Raw genomic sequence first — 21,968 nt, forward strand, 5'->3', positions numbered from 1 at the left:
AGTAAAATTGAAAAGTTCACTTTTAGAGTCTCAAAAAACGACGCGTATCTCAACTACTAATGAATATTTGACGTGAAAGTTAACATAGATGTCACTAACAGTACTACCAACTTACAGAAAAAAAATTTACCAATTCGAAAAACGCGCGAAGTATAAATTATAAATTCACCTTTCAACAGTAGTATACCTAATATAGAATTTTTAAACTTCCGGTTCACTCTAAATCATATATATTGATGTAAGATATCTTTTATCCTTGTACAACACAAAATCATTGTGCAAATCAAGACTTGTATCGGGTGATTTTTTAAGAGCTTGATAACTTTTTTAAAAAAAAAAACGCATAAAATTTGCAAAATCTCATCGGTTCTTTATTTGAAACGTTAGATTGGTTCATGACATTTACTTTTTGAAGATAATTTCATTTAAATGTTGACCGCGGCTGCGTCTTAGGTGGTCCATTCGAAGAAGTCCAATTTTTGGGCAACTTTTTCGAGCATTTCGGCCGGAATAGCCCAGAATTTCTTCGGAAATGTTGTCTTCCAAAGCTGGAATAGTTGCTGGCTTATTTCTGTAGACTTTAGACTTGACGTAGCCCCACAAAAAATAGTCTAAAGGCGTTAAATCGCATGATCTTGGTGGCCAACTTACGGGTCCATTTCTTGAGATGAATTGTTCTCCGAAGTTTTCCCTCAAAAAATGGCCATAGCAATCGCGAGCTGTGTGGCATGTAGCGCCATCTTGTTGAAACCACATGTCAACCAAGTTCAGTTCTTCCATTTTTGGCAACAAAAAGTTTGTTAGCATCGAACGATAGCGATCGCCATTCACCGTAACGTTGCGTCCAATAGCATCTTTGAAAAAATACGGTCCAATGATTCCACCAGCGTACAAACCACACCAAACAGTGCATTTTTCGGGATGCATGGGCAGTTGGCCACCAAGATCATGCGATTTAACGCCTTTAGACTATTTTTTGTGGGGCTACGTCAAGTCTAAAGTCTACAGAAATAAGCCAGCAACTATTCCAGCTTTGGTAGACAACATTTCCGAAGAAATTCGGGCTATTCCGGCCGAAATGCTCGAAAAAGTTGCCCAAAATTGGACTTTCCGAATGGACCACCTAAGACGCAGCCGCGGTCAACATTTAAATGAAATTATCTTCAAAAAGTAAATGTCATGAACCAATCTAACGTTTCAAATAAAGAACCGATGAGATTTTGCAAATTTTATGCGTTTTTTTTTTTTATCAAGCTCTTAAAAAATCACCCGATATAAGTCAACATTGTGCTAATTACTACACAATAAAACTAACCAAAAATTATTCCAAGTAGTCGTTTCTCGTGTTAATATGTGTTTTGATTGCAAATGTGCGTTATACTATATATTTTCATAGCTTCAGTTTTAAAATAAAAAAGGAGGAAAATTGAAAAAAAAGACATAATATAAAGAACATAAATTAAAATACATTGAAATAATACCTTGTCGAATTCTAAAAACTCTGTCCGAAATGTTCCAAATTCCAAAACTAAACTGAAAACTGCATAATTATCGCCATACATCACAAATTTATGGGTCAGAATTGAGCAAAATATTTCAACGGATTTCTCGAAAAATAGTCTGGATTGTGAAATAAAAGTCCCAATTTAATGCATATACACTTATCTATATTTGTTATTATAACAATTTAACGCTTTTTACTCGTTACTTGAGTCTACTTTTATGCTTAATGCTCTTTACTAATCAACACTCTAAATACATCTGTGCTTGTTGCGCAATCCGGAGGCCCCTATTGTTATCAAAACATAGCTACTCTTAACATTTTGGAAGCTACGAATTTCACTGTCTAGAGCAGTGTTTCCCAATGTGGGCGATAACGCCCCCTTGTGGGCGCTGCAGGTATCAAGGGGGGCGGAAAGAGACCCAGAATGAAAATGGGGGCGTTGTGTAGAGGCCTGGGAGGTTAGCTGTAATTTTATTTAGCTAGGAGGCCTTTTAGACAACGACTGCATGAGCTCTCGACTCTCAACAACAACTTGTGAACATCAACTAATATGAATTAAAAGATTGCTCAAACTCGGTTCTATATTTCTCTCCGTGTAGTTCATATATCTGTCCTATTTTATTGAATAAAGAAAAAATGAAAATCATGTCAATCGGTCGCTCCGTTTCATAACGGGGCATCTCGACAGGATAGAATTTATAGAATACTAACTGTCAAACGTATTGCTATTGCCATTGCCAAATCTATATTTGGGCATTTGCTATCATAATATAATCATTTGCGCAAAGGTGTTGGATAGGTAGGTTCGACCTGATGTAGCGCATGCTTTGAGCTCTTGAATAATTTATTTTATCACTTGCGAATTGACGTCGGGTAGGTAGCTGATGTAGCGCACGTTTTGAGCTTTTGAACTCCTTAACTCTTTTATGTGGAAAATAAAAAAAGGAGAAAGATCCTGTTTTTACAAATGTATTTCTGGGAAAAATAAGATAATACGAAAAGGAGAAAGATCCTTTTTTTACAAATGTATTTCTAGGAAGATAAGAATTCATATTTTTGGACTACTATACAATAATTGTGCTTAAGCATTCCTATATAAACAATGTAATATTTATTTTATATTCATTTGTGGTTTTGCGCGCAATAGATGAGCATTACTTACGCTTCCTTTACACTACTCGCGAAGTTAAACGTATTTCTCAAAGCAAAACAATGTCGGAAGTAAAAAAGAAGAGACGGCCATACTGTGCGGAATACATTAAATTCGGATTCATTGAAAATCCCACAAACCCATCCTCGCCTTTGTGTTTTCTATGTCTAAAAATATATTCGAATGAAGCAATGAAGCCTTCAAGATTGCAAGATCATTTGAATAAAATGCATCCAGATAAGAGAGACAATAATGTAGCATATTTTCAAGACCTAGAGAAGAAGCATAATACTCAGCCAAGTGTAGCAAAACTATTTTCGGCGACTGCTAAGCAAAATGACGACGGACTTCGAGCTTCGTTCAATATCTCTTTGTTAATTGCTCAAAAAGGCAGACCACATAACATCGCAGAAGAGTTAATATTGCCAGCAATAAATGAAGTAATAACTACCGTGCTTCATAAACCGGCCGCAGATATTATTCGAAAAATTTCTTTGAGTAATAATTCTGTGCAAAGACGAATTGATGAAATGGCTGAAAACATTGAAGAATCATTGTGCGATCACCTGAGGACAAGCCAATTCTCAATTCAGCTCGATGAGTCCACTTTACCAATTAATGAAGCATTGTTGTTGTCTTACGTGAGGTTTATTAAAGATGAGAAAATATGTGAAGAACTATCATTTGCTAGAAATTTAGAGACCGATACAAAAGGCGAAACCATATTCAATATTTTGGAAAAGTTTTGCGATGAGAAAGAGATTCCTTTGAAAAATATTATTTCAATTGCTACAGATGGCGCTCCGGCTATGATGGGGTGCCATAAAGGCTAAATAGCGCATATAAAAAATAAAATTCCAGATGTCCTTGGTGTACATTGCGTTATTCATGGACAACATTTAGTTGCTAGAAACTTAAGTGAAAAACTATTTGAATCACTGCAATATGTCATCAAAGCAGTCAATAAAATCCGCAACAGCTCTTTGAATGATAGATTATTTCATCAGCTTTGTGTTCTAATGACGAGGATTTCAATCGTTTGTTGTTTCATACTGAAGTTCGTTGGCTATCAAGAGGCTTGACAATTGTCTGACTCGATTCTACAACCCAACTTGTTTGACTCTGTTATAGAGTTCTTGGAAACTAAAGATACAGAATTTCAAGACAAGCTCATAACATCAAAGAATGATATAGCTTACATGACACACCTGTATAAATTGTTCAACGACATGAATCTCCAACTGCAAGGCGATAAACTAAATTTAATTAAAACAAAAAACGTCGTTGCTGCTTTCGCAGCCAAACTGCTTCTACACAAAAAGAATCTGAGCAGACGTGAGTTTCACAATTTTCCGAATTTATCAGTATCATGCAGTAAAGACGAATTGTTTGCCTACTGTCAACATTTGGAAAACCTCCACATTGACTTCACCGAAGCAATGTCACCTCAGCTGGAAGAAGAACTTATAGAATTGACAACAAACGAGGAAATAAAAATCAAGTTCAAAAATGGTTACCAAGAATTTTGGCTACAAAAACCGATCACGCAATTGTACCCTGGATTGTGGTCAATCGTTCAACGATTCTTGATAGCATTCCCATCGTCATATTTGTGTGAACGTGGATTTAGTGCTGTGACAACACTGCTTACTAAAAATAGAAATCGTTTGCATGTTACCGAACGTGGCGACTTGCGACTGTTCTTGAGTAAATTGGAACCTGATATTAACAAACTTATTATTAAACAGCATCAGATTCATCCTTCACATTAGTTTTTATATATGGATCGATTATTTTAGTTTTATTTTTAATAAAATATTTTCTGTTTTAATACTATAAAGTTGTGTTTCAATAATCATTCTTATTGGCAGGTGGAGCCCGTAAGGGTTAACTTGAGACCCAGGCGCCGTTGTATGTTACCTACTGCGCTCAGGTTTCAAGTTGCTGGTTATAGTAAAAGTTTCGTTTAGAATTCACCGTTAATATACATATATAGGTTACAATAATTAATTTGAAGTTATAGTGGTTTTTAAATAGGTGAAAAAATGGGGGCGCTAAAAAAATATTTATTCTCAAAGTGGGCGGTAGACAAAATAAGTTTGGAGACCACTGGTCTAGAGTAATTCTAGCATTTTATCGTCGATTCTATTTGGTTTTAGCGTTCGTGAAAAATATTTTTAATTTTAGTAGAAGCAATTTCACACAAACAACTCTAGTGTTTCAATTTGGCAATTGACAACTATATCGTAAAGTTTGACATTTTAGATGCCATACATTCTCAGGACATTTTGTTTATACCAGCGTAATTTTTGTTGTTTAAAGTAACTTGAAAAATTCATCTCGACCAAAAAATGAAATAAAAATCACGAAACTTTCGCTCGATTAACGTTCACAACTTTAGACGTGGATTATCTCATCAACAGGGCATATTCGAACTTAATTAAAATCTCGGCGATGAGGTTACATCAAAAACTTTTTCGATGGTGTGGTGAATTCAATCTAAGTCGAAGATCACTCCAAGATGAATATCAAACGGTTGTAGTTCCGGAAGCAATTGGTGCTGTTTATACGCTAACTAATATTGCCAGATCGTTGTTCACGATGGAGCCCATATAATTTGTCGATTGCTCGAAGAAAGGCTCGTGTCGATTGGTCGGGAGAAGTGTTAATATAAGACGATAAGCGGTGCTTCGAAACAGGGCCATAAAATCGTGACATATGATGAAATGTGAATATACGCTTATGCAGCCGTAAGTAAGCAGCAGTTGACAGTATAGGTGTTTCACGAAGAGCCGAAGCGGCTGGGTTTTATAATAGCATCTCCCGATTTCGAGGTTTAAAGGGGGATGTACGGATAGAAGAGGTCCTCCAGATCAAGAAAATAAATAGCAGAACAGTAAATACTGAGCGGTACACAACGATTTAATTGTCAGTTTTCTTTCAAGAAACCAAATAATTTTGTTCTAATTTTTTTCTACATAACTTACTTATTACTCAATTTGTGCTATGCGAATGAAAATTCAAATTGTTTTATGTTTATACTAATAATTTATTACATGCGCAAATCGTGCTATGTTTGCATTCTTGACTGTAATTACCACTTTTACATGTAATACGAAGTACTAGAAATATAAAAGTTACAATAATTGTTTGTTTTAGTTCTGCTATTGATTTAAAAATGGTTAGTACATAATGAAAAGCGGTTATTAAAACTAAAGTTTCAATAAAGTTGCTCCTACGCATTCGGATCCGTAAAACTGTTAATAAGAGATCAACATTTTTTGTGAATTATTAAATAAATATGTATGTGTATTTTTTTACAGATAATCGAACAGAGGCGTGCTTGGATGATATTTATATTACTCTTGGAAATTTAAATATAAACATAAGCGAACTGTTGGATTATACCAACAACGTGGAGCCAGTGCCCTTAGCTGTGGAATTACCAAAATTTCCGGCTCATAAGAATACAAACTTGAATTTTTTGAAGCCTGGAAGTAAGGAAGTTCTTACTCGTCCTGTTCATATACATGAGTATCTACCACCTATGCTACCAGCAGATTCACAAAGCACCTTGCCTTCGCATTACTTAAGCTCTGATGCACCATTCTTTAAATCGAGTTCGATTAATGTGAGTAATGATGTAAGTACTAAAATACACAAAACCACATACCTTGTAATAAATTATTATTTGTCAGTGCGAGACTAAAACGGAACGTTACTTGCCTACATTCGCCAATACAGTAACTTGTCTGAGTACTCCGAATAGGCTAGGTGTTTCAAAAGATTCCCTTGATCCTTCCCAAGAGGGTGCTAAGGTCACTTTGTGTTCGTCATCCCATATGTTTGATGAAGAAGGACGTCCTACTAGAGAAATAAGTAGCGTTGTTATGACAACAGGCGGCTTTATATCCCCCGCAATTGAAGGAAAACTTCCGGATACCAAAGTACCAAAATTTGTCGGTAAGGTTTATTAAGTACTAATCTAAACTCTCGGCTCTGCTCGCTCCTTGTTGTCAAGGATATCATTTATTGTGATATAATGGAATAGTTAAATTGGTAATCCACATTTTTTATTGACTTCGTTAATTACTTAACCCTTGCATGCCCGAATTAAAATGGGCAAAAATGTTTTTTAAGACAGATATATGTTAGTCTTAACTTAAGTATGAAGATATAAAAATTTCAAAGACGTTAGTGTCCTGGTTCGTTAGTTACAAAATGTTGCCTATAGGCAACAGCACTTTTACAAAATTATTTTAAACAAACTGAACACTTTTCCAATGATTTATTTTTATTTTTAATAACTATCTTAGCTTTATTTATTTATGTTGTTCCCTTGGCTTTACAATAAAACATTTATTTTAATCTTATTTAAAACTTTTTGCGTAAACGCCTTTTTTCGCGATTTTGACTATTTCACTCTACGACAAACGCCTGCTGAATGAACCCTTGCATAGCTTACAATAGAACAATACACTGTAAGCTTACACAATACACCAGACTACATAATGCAAAAACCGCGCGTCAAAAAATTTAAATAACGGGACATAGAAGCATAAATGTACAATGTTGCCTATTGACAGCATCGGGCATGAAAAGGTAAAGAAATAATACATACTACATAAATACGTATGATATAACAACATCTTCACAGTCTCTGCATCTGCGTCCTATATCGTTACACAAATATATGCTTCTTGTTCGTCCTATATCTAATCATATGGTAATGTCTTGTTCAACAGTCATCGAAAGTTATTGCAAAATCTACGCTAAAACCCAGATACTATACGCAAGAAAACATAAACTTAATCGTTCCTTTTAAATATTGCATTGTTCTGTGCAATGCTTCAGGTTCTTGTACAGTTACAACTATCACTATAACTCATATACATATACACTGGCTAAAAAAAAATATTCGACATACGCATTTTTATTTTTTTATGTATTTTTTAAATTTTCCATAATACAAACAAATAAAAGACCAAATAACAGTGTTTTTTAAAGCAATTATTTATTTAGTCTGTAAATTGATGAGTTTTATGATAATAAAAATTACAAAACTAAACAAAAAAGCACAAAAACTGAATTACTTCAAAAATAAAAGCAAAAAAATATTCGACAATTCATGTAAAATCCAAGTTTGAAAACAAAAAATAACTTTTTAATACCGCGTAGCTCTTCTTTTACTTCGGACTACTTCTTTTAAACGTCTTGGTATTGATTCGACTTTCTTTCTTGTTATGGATGGGTCTATATTGTACCACTCTTCAATTAGTGTCTGTTCCATTTGGGTTTGGTCCGTAAAATGGCGCTGTTTCAGCCTTCTTTCTAAATGATCCCATAGATGCTTTATGGGATTTAAATCTGGACTTTGAGCAAGAGTTTTAATTACTCCATGGCAGTTGTATAAAAGCCAAAGCTTTGTATTTAGTACGGAATGCTTTGGGTCGTTGTTTAGGTAAAACTGAAAAGTCGTTCCGAGTCCGAGATTTTCTGCACTAGTTCGTAAGTTTCTCTTCAAAATGTCAATGTATTGCATGTGGTCCACGATTTGGCGAATTGGCTCCTTTTTTCCAACTCCTGCTGCCGACATACACCCCCAAATCATAACGCCTCCACCTCCATGTTTCACAGTTGCCACAGCATTTCTCTCTTTCAATTCTGTATTGGGTTTCCTGTACACAATTACTTTACCATCACATCCAAAAAGATTGAATTTGCTCTCATCTGCAAATATCACCTTATTCCAAAATTCAACGGGCTTGTTTATGTACGTTTTAGCAAACCTTAATCTTTCCAATCTATTTTTTTGAGATATATGGCTTTTTGCGCGCAACCCTTCCCCTGTCATTGATTTTCAAAGAATTTCGAATGGTTTGGGGTGTCGCATCTATATTTACGTTTTCTTGAACAGTTTTGGAGAGAAACGTGGCATTTGTTTTTGGTTCTTTCTTGATCTGGCGAACCAACCAACGTTCGCCTGCTTTAGCTAAGGCTTTTGGGCGACCACACCTTGGATGATTTTCAACCGACTTTTTATCTTTCCATTTTTTATAATATAATGGACAGTTGTTCGCGGCCTATCAAGTAGTTCGGCTATTTTAGTTTCGGTTAATCCACTTTTAAAATGTATAACGATAAAATTTTTTATTTCTTCAGACACTTCTTTACCATTTCACTTATTTCCTTTAAATATCACTTCTGAATTGAATGCTGCATAACAATGTTAAAGAAAATATTCGAACCGATCGTAACTTTCACCGTTAATCATTGGAATTCGCTCTTTTACGTAATTGTCGAATATTTTTTTTTTGCTTTCATTTTCAAGATAATTTAGTTTTGGTGCTTTTTTTAATATTGTTGTTGTGATTATTAGAAAACTCATCAACTTACACACTATATAAATGCTTGCTTTAAAAAACACTGTTTTTGTATTTTTTTATGTGTTTATACTAAGAAATATTTCAAAAGTAAATAAAAAAATATTTTCTTTGACCAGGTATGTGTATGTAAACAAAAACCACTGTGCCCTGCCAGTAGCTGTTTAATGTTATTATTTTTTTTGAAGTATTAAAATATTTAAATGATTCTTACATGAATATTGTTTTGAGTTATATATTTGAAATATATATTTGTTTCTTTATGAATTGTTTTGGCTTTTAACATAATTCTATAGAAAGTAGCCTATGCCCGTCCCGAGGTTCCAAGCTAACTCATCACCAATTTTCAGCCAACTCGGTTTAGCCGTTCTTGAGTTATAAATATACACATAAATTGCGAAACCGAGGGTGAGGCCAACGGTACGACCTTCTCCCGGACCAAAATAGTACCCGTGCAAATTTTCACGTCTTTCCGTGCTGTGGTTTGGACATAATGCGCGGACATAAAAAATGGCGTTTAATTTTTACATATAAGATTTTCTCAAATAAGCATTATATTTCTTTCTTTTTTCTAGAAAAGCTAATGGGCCTCGATGCACCACCGCCCTCATTGCCTGCTGCAGTTGTAAGTTCTGAAAAATTTAGAACTGCAGATCACAAGCGCCACAGTAATAATACCACACCAAAACCAGGTGTTAGCGAAGCTGTTCACACCTGTTCAATTCAATCAAAACCGCTGCTAAATGTAGAAAAAACAGAACTTGCTGATGGCCCAGCAAGCCAGCTTCTAGCGACATCCTCGAAGCATATGATTCCGAACGAAAATGTATCTGATATAACTAATATAAGCGTTACAAAGAAAGTTGGGTGGAGTCCTTTAACTCGCCATGTGCAGGTGCCAACTATCGCTACGAAGTTGCTAAACAAAGCAAAAAAGAAAAGTCCACTTGATCTGCAAAGTGCATTGATGGCAAAGACTTACCTACCAAATGCCGAAAGTTCTAACACTTCCTTGATATCACCTGGAGTGGAAAACTCGGAAAGACTTAATAAAAAGACCAAAAAAATGTTGCAAAATTTGTTAAAGCCAGGACTCGAATCATCCTCAACTTCATCAGATTATAGTAATTCTGTTCTTCAGCGTCATAAAATGGAAAAGTATCTAAAAAAACAGTCAAAACATAAAAAAAAAATACTGCAAAAACAGGGCGATGTATTGAAAAATTTGGAGATAACAAAGGTTCTTGGAGATAAACTACCGGTACCACAACCATCGAGTACTAAAACCTTTAGCGATATTTCAGTTATTAAGGATAGCTTTCTTCCTGAAGCTTCAAAGGAAAAAACGTGTGTTCCGAAAGCCAGCTTATCGTTCTCTCAATGTAGCACTACCGATAATAGTTTTAGTGTTAAAAACAATGAAAATACTGTCGATAATGTGAAGCTGTCTCCAAATGCTACTTTTCTTGAAAAAAAAATGTTGTCCGGTGTTAAATTATCGACAGAGCTTGATAAAAATAAATTAAATATTTTTAAAAAAATTTCGAAACAAAAGTCACAAAAACCAGCATCGCCGAACAGTCGCGTGCCTTCGACACAATTATCTGGAGGAAATGATGGTCAATTTATCAACCTTCCTTGCGGTACCACAATTACACCCACGCCTACCAATCTGAAATGTATGATATCAAGCGACACAAATATGCACAATTCCGATCAATTAGAAAAAAAGTTAAAGGTGTCGGTTAATTGCGAGCGAGGTGTTGCTGGCTTGGTCGAGAACATCTCTGCTAATAACATTACAGACGTTATTATTCCAAACCAAATAAGCCAACTGCCATTACAAATTGGCGAAGGTGCTAGACCTAAAAAACGTGGTCGTAAGCCAGGAAGCAAAAACTTACCAAAACAAACAATTGTAAGTCCTATTGGCTCAAATGATGTTTCACATACGAAGAAAATGAAAAAGTTTAAAATTTCTAAATACGATCAACAATATCCTCCTCACTTAGAAACAAAAATTTCAATGGAACTAACTAATCCCGTCGATAATATGACTCCAACTTTATGTTGTGGCAGTGACGCCATTACCTCTAGTCTATCATTGAATATAAAGGACATTCGGAAAGAACGGAAGAAAACCAAAACTAAAAATTTAATTTTGAATATGTCCATGACCGAGCCAAATGAATATAACGCTGAAACAGTCTTTCCAACTAAAGAAGAAGTCAATACTATTAACAAAAAACTTATGCGCATGGACACAATTTTACAACCATTAGGATCATTTAATGATGCCATGGTTCATCCGAATTCGGATAATGTACAAACTTCATCTCATAAGCCATTGCCTTATAAGTCCCCTACAAACAGGAAGAGGCTTTCTCCACAGATTCCGCTCCAATTACATACAATTCCAAGTGTAGTGCCTGGTGCCCATCAGTCGTTTATGCCTAAACCGGTAATGGGCGGGATCCCTGATCTTTTGAAATTCTGTCCGTTTCCGTCTGGACCTGGTCTCATACCACATACTGCTCAGAATATGTTATTTCCTCGCCTACCACCAACATTTCATTTACCTATTTCAAATTTGCGACAACAAAGCGCCGCGAAGCCAATAAATATAGGTAAGTGCGATTAGAGTCCAACAACGGATACTTTAACATGTACGTAGTTTACACAAAACCTTAAACATTTTGCAGCCTCACAATATGAAACAGTACAGATATTGGTAGCAATTTCATATTTGATAGTGCCATGTTTACAGTTTCTATTTTATACTAAATAAGAATATATTGGTTTTCACGAAATTTTGAGTAAATTCTATTCCAATCTTGATAAGAACAACACTCAGTGGTATCACCATATTCTTTTCGCTAGTTAAAGACACGCTCTTTAACAACAACACGTTCTTTAAGAACAACGCACACAGGTATTTCGACGACAATATTCCACATTTAACGCAGGCAATTGAATCGGTAGTCGCCATTTTATGTTTGTTATGGAATACTCAACAGTTGTTATAATATTTAGCAGTTGCATATACGGTTTAGCAAATTTCGAAGTTTAATACATTGAATATTTTCAAAGAAAATATGTATATTTTTTTAAGAAGTTTTCAAAGTGAATTATTTTACTAAATTAGTTCTCGTTGCTCCTTTTTTTGTTTTTACGAAAACGATTGCATGAAATGTCTTCGAATTTTCAGGATATATTAGTGTATATACAGAAAGAATAAAAAAAAAATTTAACATTTATCTCTATTACGTTTCTATCATATTTTGTATATAATTTTTAATTCTAAGATCGGGATTTAAAAATTAAAATTTTTATTTTTATTAAAAATTGTTGAACTTAACTTCAGAACAGTGCTTTGAATACGTCGTGAACTTCCCATCACTTGAACTGCACTTTCTCCTAAGCTATCTTTAGATGTCCGTTATAAGAAGAACAACACTTCAACGCTTACATGAGAAATGGTAATGTTGCCACATATTCCAACATCATTGTCGCTATCCACCCTTCAGAAGACTGTAGTTTCCAATTCGTTTAGCTATAGCGTTTTGTCTTTATTCATAAATAAAAAATTCACAAAAACGGGTGACTGGGCCTGTTGGTACACATACATATTGTAGTTTTTTACAACACAAAATACGTTCGTTTCAGGAAAGCACGTCAAAGTTTTTGTAGTTTCGAACACGGTTTTACCATATTTATTGTTATATGATATATGCCCATTTCTTAATCAAAATTTAAATTTGCGTTTTATTTAGAGTCAACAATCAATGATTCGACGTTAGACCCTCTCTTACCCCTACTGAATGATGATTTTAATTTTTGCGATGTAGCTCAGTTCATCCCCGAGTCAATGACACAAACATCAACTTTGTCAAAACCTGAGATGAGGAACCCAGAAACAGAATGTTTAAATTTCCAGGTTCATAACTTGTCTACATTTTGTGAAAAACTTATAAAAACACCTGAGCTCTGGGCTCCACTCGAAAATATTTCAATACCCACATCGCCAAGTTGTATGTTGTTAAACACATACGAATTCCAAATGCAAAATGATTCTCTTAAGTCAATTACAGAAAATCCTATATTCGGCGACGGTATGTATTTTCAAATGCAACGCCAAAGTATGTAATGCAATGTTTAGGAAAATTTTCTATAGCTACACCCACACTAAATTTGGATGAAATATTAGAACTTTTCGATGAATGCAATGAACTTCCACCATCGCTACTCAATAACTCAAGTTCGCCCAACCAGAGCGATTTGGATCAAAGTCAGCTTGATTTAACAGCGACTCTAATGAATTTCTTTCAAAAGGAGGACATTATACCTATTTTCAATGAAACGGTGCAAAATGCAACAGGTGATCTTTATTTCATTTAAAGATCTAGAAAACAAAAAAAACATAACTTTTCTTGCTCTGAAGGCTATATGGTATACCGTTGAATGAACAGCCTGCAATGCTGTTAAATAGCTTCTTCTTTAAATACGTTGAATATTACAAGATATATTTACCCTGGACAAGGTCTATTAAGTTTGTCACAAAATTTGTAACATCCAGACAGAAGTCGGAGACCATATGAAGTAATATTTATAGTTAATAATAAGGGTAATGAGCTGAGTGGATTTAGCCATGTTCGTCTGTATGTATGTACGGAAAATTTTTAAACATGTGCTTTTTCCCCCAAGATCCCGCTCATATATTGGACCCCCGAAATTAGACCACCATAGCATATATCTGATATATAAACTGAACGATCAAAACCACGTCCTTATAAGGAAACCCTTTTATTTGACAGGATATCTTCCCGAAATTTGGCATGTATTATTGTTGAAAGACGCAGAATAATTTTTGAAGAAACTGTTTAAATCGGACCGATTGTGTGTTTTATACAGCCATAGTCACACAAAGCAATAAGTGCTAATATATTTGACAAAGATCCTTAAAAAAGCAAAAGGAGCTTAAAATATGATTACTTTCCTTTTATGTAAAAAACAGCAAATAGAATTTCACGAATAATTAGTATTAATTGAAAAACTTGAACTCTCTTTAAAATGGCTTGGTCACCCAAATAGCACATTTTTTAAAAAGTGAAGATTTGTTTACAAAAAAATTATAAGGACTGAATTTTTATTTCTAATTAAGGTTTTCTACGATAAAGTTATTTAATGCGAGTAGAAACGGGACGTGATAAGCATTGTAGTCCTGAAAAAGACGCATTATGCACAATATGAAGAAATCGTGACCATGTACATATATAGCTGCCACACAAACTGACCGACCAAACCAAGTCCTTTTGAAGGTGCACACAAAGTCAATTTTTGTTGTTTTTTTTTTTTTTTTTGCAAATATTGGCTCAGGTCAAATTTTACGTTTACTTACCGTTTTCATTTACTAAAAATTGCGCATACCTTTTTAAATATATCAGCATATGGTGTACTTTACAAACGCGAGGTTTGAAATTAGTAATGGTAATATGACCAAGCCTTTTGACTTCAGAAGTCGGCAAACATCACTTTTTTAGACCAATCGATTCCTCAATCCTAAGAATATAAGTGGCTTGCTGCCATCCATTATTTTTGAAATCTTTATCAATAATGAAGATATGTTGTTCTGTCGTTCATCACTTTACTACATAACTGGAAGCAAATTTAAATTTTTCGTTAACTTTAGGACACCCATTTTCTCCGATAAATAAAGGCTTGTGTTTAAAGCTGTATGACCTTTTTAAACGCTGTAATACATGTACATTTAAAGTTATAGCTGCTCAAGACAACGTGCATCCTTATCGCTAATGTGTGGTTATGCAAACACACAATATGTTAAATAAACGTAATATTGATATGCCACTATTGCGAAACAGGAAATATCACATTTTAGTGCTCCGTTTAACCGTGAATGAAATCTATACAGCTCCCCTACTAAAGAGTCAATAATAACATACCTCCAAGACTTTTGGTGAGTATATTTAGAATTAAGTAAAATCGAATTTTTACCAGAACAATGTAAGACTACAGTGATCTCTACATTACGGCATTTTTATGCTTACGTTGTTGTAGCCTCAAAGTTGGTAGCCCTAATTTATTATAAATTATGATATAAATTTTCGTCATATTACATATGTATGTCCAATGAATGTTTGTGAGCAAATAATCTATTATAAACTCTTTAATTTCACCATTATTTTAATTTTATTTAAATTTGTGTTTTATATTAGAGTCGTCAATCAGTGGCACATCGTTGGAACCTACTCTGTTCCAAGCAAGTGGAGAACGTAACTATTGCAATGTCCCACCATTCGTTCCCGAATCAATGAAACTTACTTCACCTGATGTTATATCTGAAATGACAAAAGCAGAGCGAGAATGTCCAAAAACTCCCAAGCTTCAGCACTCGACTACGGTCAGTGAAAATATACTAAATACTCCTGAGCTTTGGAGTACACCTGAAACGGGTTCCAAGTCGGTACCACCCACGCCAGGTGGTATGTCGTTGAATACATACGAGCTGCATTTACAAAATGATCGTGCTACTAAATCTCCTAAGTCAAATGCCGATAATCCAGTATTCATTGGTAGTATGTATTCTAAACACGCTTCGTCTAGCATAGATTTAGCGAAATCTTCCGCAGTGACGTCTATTCTTAATACCGATGACCCTATAGAATTGTCCGATGATTCCATTGAATACTCAACAATCATGTTGAACTCTTTAAGTTCGACCAATTCTAAGGATTTGCATCAAAATCAACTTCAATTACCAACAAAGTCTCTAAATTTTTCTCAAATCGAGGATTATGTACCTATTCGAAAGGATATAACAAAAAAATTATCAGGTGATCTTTATTTGAGCTCAAAGGATCCAAAAATGTTCCAAAAGGCTAATAAGCTTCTCAAAACTACTAAAAATTTTCTCCCAACTGAACCAGAAAATTTGTCCCAAATAGATATATTTAGCTCCGAAAAACATGGCGTCGGTAAATTGGCAGGAGGTGCGGATTTGATACCATTAATTTCAACTGGTTCTGCGTATTCTGCAAAAACTATACCGTCAACTAGCTTAACAGCAACTGTAGCAGCTCCATTTACACTATCCAAAAAGGATATTTATTCAACCAACGCATTTGAAAATTCATTATTATCAACAAATATAACAGACAATGAATTTCTGTGCGTAAATAATGAACTTCAGAGAAAGAAGAAAGATCACAAAAAGCTAAAAAAGTTGAGAGACGACAAAACCAAAAAGAAGAAGGATAAAAAGTCAAAATGTAAAGAACGCACAGATCACCACGAAAATGTTGTAAATAGAAATGAAAAGAGTCATAAAGAGAAACTAAAAGATTCTCTAAGGTGTGATGAGGAACAGCAACTAGTGAATAAAGATTTATTGAAAAAGTTAAAAAAGGAAAAAAAGAAAAAAAATAAGCAGGTATGTCATATTATCTTATAAGAGAGAGTATTTCGACTGAATTATAAAATCCCAACAAAACCAAGGTAAATCCTTCTGTCAATAGTTATAATTTACGAATTTCAGTTATTTATTGTTTTCAATGATGTGACGCATATGGTGAGAGCAGGATAGTCAATTTTTTATTAAAAAATTTCACATCAATAATTTGATTTTAATTTTTTATCTCAACATTGGAATTAGAGAAAGAAAATGTAATTTTTAATCCAAGATGTTGGAATTAACAACTGAAAATCTAGTTTTTAATTAATACTATGTTCGCACCGACATTGAAAACATTTTGAAAACATATTTGTATGTTGAGTTTTCTCTAACAACTATCAATAGCGGCATTCTCTTGCTCTTGCAAGATTGCAAGATGACACAAAATGCAAAGATCCTTTACCGAAATATGCAAGGCCAAGAGAGCACCCATTGCAGAATCTAGTGATATATGACGGCACGAAAATAGACATGGGTTTTGGTCTGACATATTTTACAGGCATTGCCAATAATTTTCAGCGTGTGTTTGTTGTTGTCCTGTTGCACCAAGAAGAAAATTCTGCAATTTCTGCACAGGGCAAGATTTTGCAAGAGCAAGAGAATCCCCCTAATACGAGAATATCAACTGACAGCTGTATTTTGTAATTTAGGGCCGGCAAAATATGTCTTCCAAAAACATCGAATAAACTAGAGCAGACACCGGTTATAATGAGTGGAATGTAAGTTTTCAAGTAGTGTTCAGCGAAAACTGTGTTTTCCTTTGACAGATTTTACATGGACAAAAACACAAGTTTTCGTGAGAAAACCAGTTTTTCCCCACGAAAACATGTTTTCGTTGTCGGTCCGAACATAGTATTAAAGTGTTCCCAAAGCCGTAACAGGATGTTTGGGATTAAAAATTGATAACTTAAAGTTTAATTTAATACTAAAAATTTAAAATTTGCTTTTTAATCTCATAATATCAATTAACAATTGATAAAATATCAATTTGTCAGTTTTCCTCTGTTAATTCTAAAACAATAATTTTTAATACTTAATTATATACTTTAGAGTAGTTTATATTCGCCTATGAAATACACAAAGAAAATTTGATTTTCACTACGCGATTTGGTACGAGAAAGTTTTGAAGGCAATAATATCACTGGTAAACAAAAATCCACTTGTTTGTTGTGACATGAACAGAACAAAGTGTTTATTATGTAAAAATTACCATAAATGCATAGCTGCAGATTTCTTCCAACACCTATAGTTTTTTTGCTATGGGGATTTTTGTTAAAAAAGAGCAGCGATAGATATATTATTATTTTATTTACCAAAGAGTACCTTAAAATGATACTGTCGGTGTTTTTCGGCGATATGTTTTTTAACAATGTCCAACAGTAATCGGCAAGAAAACTGGCATTCCACTTGCCTTGGTACCGTTTCTCCATAGCAGAAAGGTTTTGGTAAAACCGTTGCCCATGTTCGTCACTTACGGCCCCTAAATATTCGGGAAAAAATCCTGATGGGCGTCCAGAAAGTGAATTTTAAAGGACATGTTGCAACCCATTTTTTTATAGGCATTAAATAGTTCAGTCACAAGATCTTTGTAGTTGTCAGCTTTCACATTTTCAAGAAAATTTTTAACAACGCTTTTAAAGGCACTCCAGGCTCGTATTTCAGTTTCATTTAACATTTCCTCAAATGTTTTATCTTTCATTAGTTCTCTTATTTGCGGACCCACAAATATGCCCTTCTTAATTTTTGCTTCACTGACTCTTGGAAATTTTGACTTCAGATACAAAAACGCTCTTTCATTTCTGTCGATTGCCTTAACAAAATTCTCCTTTTTGGGATCAACTAGAGGTTCACTTGTAACGTTTTCTTGTCCCGGATTGACTGCCTGACGTACTGACCACTGCTTCTGTACATAATGACAATCTCTCGCACGGCTGTCCGATTCGCATAGGAAGCAACAATATTTCGAATAGCCTAGTTGCATTCCAAGAAGAAGGGCTATTACTTTTAGATCTCCACATATTGCCCAACCATACTCATGATAACGAATGTGCTCTAAAAGAACTCTCATATTCTCGTATGATTTCTTCATTTCCGCATGAGCTAAGGACACATATGGATATTTGTTACCGTTATGAACCAATACCGCCTTTAAACTATGTTTAGAGGAACAATGAATATATGCCAATCACGTGGATCATGTTTTTGTCCTAGTGCGTTAAGCAAAAGGTTAACTTCTGAGCAGTATACTAGACCCCCTTCTTGAAGGAAGCAATTTGTGAGGTCTTTCTGTCTTTTTCTGTAAAAAGTAATATTTACATCACTTTGACCTTTTAGTCTGGATGCTAAAAGTTCGGATCCTTCAAATAAAGGATCGGTTATCATTTCACTTGCCGTTTCTGTAACTTCACTTGAAGAGCTCGTCGATTCGAGTTCTTCCTCGAGACTCCAAGATTCTGGTGCTTTTGGAATAGGAAGTTGTTCACTGTGTTTGAATTGAACCTTTTAACCAAGCTGTTAATAATGTTACTCAAGTTTTACAATAGATATGAAGTGTCCATGCTTTGTCTTGGTCCCCAACTTTAACACCAAAATACAGTTTGTAAGCTTTTAGCATAAGCGGACTAAAATTACGTTTACGATTTAAAAGTTAGTTTTCCTCACACATAACAAAAACTGTTGGCACTATTTACGAACTGCCTAGGCATTGTACCTAAAAATCTTGAACACAGTAATTTCAAAAACGTTTTGCTATCAAAACATAGAACACGTGACGGATTCGGATACCGTTAGTCTATTGATAAATTTTGTAAAATAAAATGATCGTAAAATACGCTGTTTATTTCAAACAAACAGGCAGAACCGGTCTAAACCGGATAAATCCCTGATAATAATAAAATTTTATGTATTGTAAAATCTAAAGCCGCAGGTTACAGAATATCTGTGGGTGATAGAATAATTCTGTTTTCAGATTTGACTTCAGGGTATCAAACTGCATTAGACACACCTAAGAATTTTCATGTCACAAATTATGTGTCTACCAGTATATTAATTTGGTCTTAATACTCTCTGTTCACTGTAACATATAAATGTAACATATGATGTTAGTTAATTTATTTTGCACATTACTATTACCATACCGCTTGTTTATTGTATATTAATTTATATTGCCCGATGCACATACATATTATTTCTATTTATTCTAAGTTGTAGAAGCATCTTATGAACACACAACAATTGCACATTTCCTAAAAAATCTTTTATATTTACTTACTTATTTGCATTGAGGACTCCGCTTATGAAAATATCAGCCGGACCAATCACTCTCATAGCGATCATCATGTTACATAAACCACTTTTTGCAATTATTTCTTTGTAAAGCGCATAAAGCTCGTTATAAATCTATTCGTGTTAGGATAATTATATATAATTACGAAATAGCCTTACAGGAAATGACACTTTATAAATAGCAGTAAAAGGCGAAAGTTATTATCACCATATAATAGTTATAATACAACTAAAGTTAAATGCAAATAAATATTTCACTGATGTGTTATGAAAAATGTTGTTTAGCTATTTACGGAGGAATTGGCGCAAACTGTCAAGAAACATGCCACTGATACTCCAGGAATAAGCGGTGTTGGAAAACCAACAACTATGTTCTCAATGTTCAGTACATCAACAAATTTGTCGGCTACAACAAATTTATCTAGTTCAACTCAATCGTTTGTACCTAAATTGACGCTTAAGCTTGGTAACTCACAATCGCCTACACCGGATGAAGATACATCACATAAGAAATATTTTAGTGCAAGTAAAACTTTGAATGAGTTTGAAAGGAAACGAGAACCATCACCGGAACTAGCAAGAATTTCACCACTAGTAACACGCCCACAAAAGCAAAAATTTAACTTGGGTAAAAGTAATTTATATTTTTTTGTTTATCTTTCTTAATTTCTGTGTTAAAGCAGCTGAAACTCTAATATCTGCATCGAATAAAATTACTGCGAGTGGAGGTAGTGGTAACTCCGCTTTCGACTCGATAATTGAGAATAATGTTAACACTGTAAGTGCATCGAAAAATCCTTGCGTACATTCCGGTGCGCCCTCACCAAGCCCATGGTCATCAGGTGGCACATTATCCGCAAGTTCTGTTCTACTTCCACAGCAGTTGTTGCATCCCTTGAAATCTCAGGAACCTTCATCGCTCAGCAGTAAAGTAGATGGTGGACTATTACCAAATTCAAATATAAACACTTCTCGTTTTTTTGACGTTGCAGCTCGTCATAGTCCTGTACCTTTAATTTCGGAAACAAGCCGCCCATCGTCGTACATTGTAAGTTCAAAAAAATAAAATCAACGTAAATTAGTTCAATAGTCTTTATTTTAAGGACGCTGAGGGCAATCGTGTCTGGATATGTCCGGCATGTGGTAAAGTTGATGATGGTTCTCCCATGATTGGCTGTGATGGCTGTGACGCTTGGTACCATTGGTATGTTCTTTGCGTTCAACTTATTATATACTGATTCAAAATTATATTTCAGGATATGCGTGGGAATTACCATTGCACCGAAAGACAATGAAGACTGGTTTTGTCGTGTTTGTATAACCCGTAAAAAGGGTATTCACGCTACTGATAAGAAACGTAAGCGGAGCAAAAAAAAGTAATATCACTCCAAATTAATAATAGAGAGCAATAATAACAATTAAAACTCAAAATGGTACTGAGCACAATTTTCTTAAGTAATATCAGCGCTACTTACATTGTTCGCACAGACTTCAGTTATATAACTTACACTACTATAATTACGTACCTTCTGAGTTACTCTTATTCACAAATACTTTAATTAACTTGTTAATTATTATAATTCACTTAATATTTTTTTAGACCTTGTAGTTAATATTTGTAATATAAAAATTCATCGTGTTTCGTGCTTTCATTCGTTGTGTGTATTTTTTCTGGGTTAAAGTATCTAAAAAGTCTGTCTGAGCAGACCGCTACTAACCATCGTGTTATGGTTGCAAAGCTTCAGAGAGATTTAGTCAAGCGATTTTTTGGAACTTATGAGAGAAATAGGGCAATGTTTTGACTCCATATTTACAGTATTGGACATAACTAAAGACCCCCTACCGTGTTTTTAATGTCTAAATTTTTGAAAAATATAACAACTAGTTGGACAATTATTATGGGTAACAATTACACAGTACAACAGCTAATCTGGGGGGTGAGAAATTCCAAGTCAGGGTGATGGTACTAGGTCAGTATAGTAAAACCCTCAAAGGGTTTGGCGTTCGTATGTGTCAGTTTTTTTTATGACCTTTTAAATTTTTTCCTTATCTTGATGTGTTTTCGCTTAGTTGTAACATTTTGGCGGAAACGTAGTTTTTTTTTTTTTTTGTATGTTAAACTACGGTTTTGCCAAAGTATTACAACTAAGCGAAAAAACATCAAGATAAGGAAAAAAT

General features: G+C 34.4%; 1 protein-coding gene across 2 annotated transcripts; it reads left to right on the forward strand.

Annotated features, from left to right (window-relative positions):
• The first annotated feature begins 6,115 nt into the window (after positions 1-6,115).
• On the forward strand, positions 6,116-21,442 carry LOC120779634. Of its 2 annotated transcripts, XM_040111983.1 has the most exons (9): positions 6,116-6,297; positions 6,353-6,617; positions 9,613-11,664; positions 15,271-16,484; positions 20,076-20,418; positions 20,471-20,716; positions 20,783-20,838; positions 20,894-20,994; positions 21,047-21,442. In XM_040111983.1, exons 1-9 carry the CDS (start codon positions 6,202-6,204, stop codon positions 21,168-21,170), a joined length of 4,497 nt encoding a protein of 1,498 aa, XP_039967917.1. In that variant the 5' UTR covers positions 6,116-6,201; the 3' UTR covers positions 21,171-21,442. The 2 variants fall into 2 exon arrangements, with proteins under 2 accessions (XP_039967917.1, XP_039967915.1); XM_040111981.1 differs by having other exon boundaries at positions 6,116-6,285; positions 20,471-20,838.
• Positions 21,443-21,968: the final 526 nt, after the last annotated feature.

The sequence above is a fragment of the Bactrocera tryoni genome, unplaced genomic scaffold, assembly GCF_016617805.1.
Source record: "Bactrocera tryoni isolate S06 unplaced genomic scaffold, CSIRO_BtryS06_freeze2 scaffold_11, whole genome shotgun sequence".
Classification (NCBI taxonomy): domain Eukaryota; kingdom Metazoa; phylum Arthropoda; class Insecta; order Diptera; family Tephritidae; genus Bactrocera; species Bactrocera tryoni.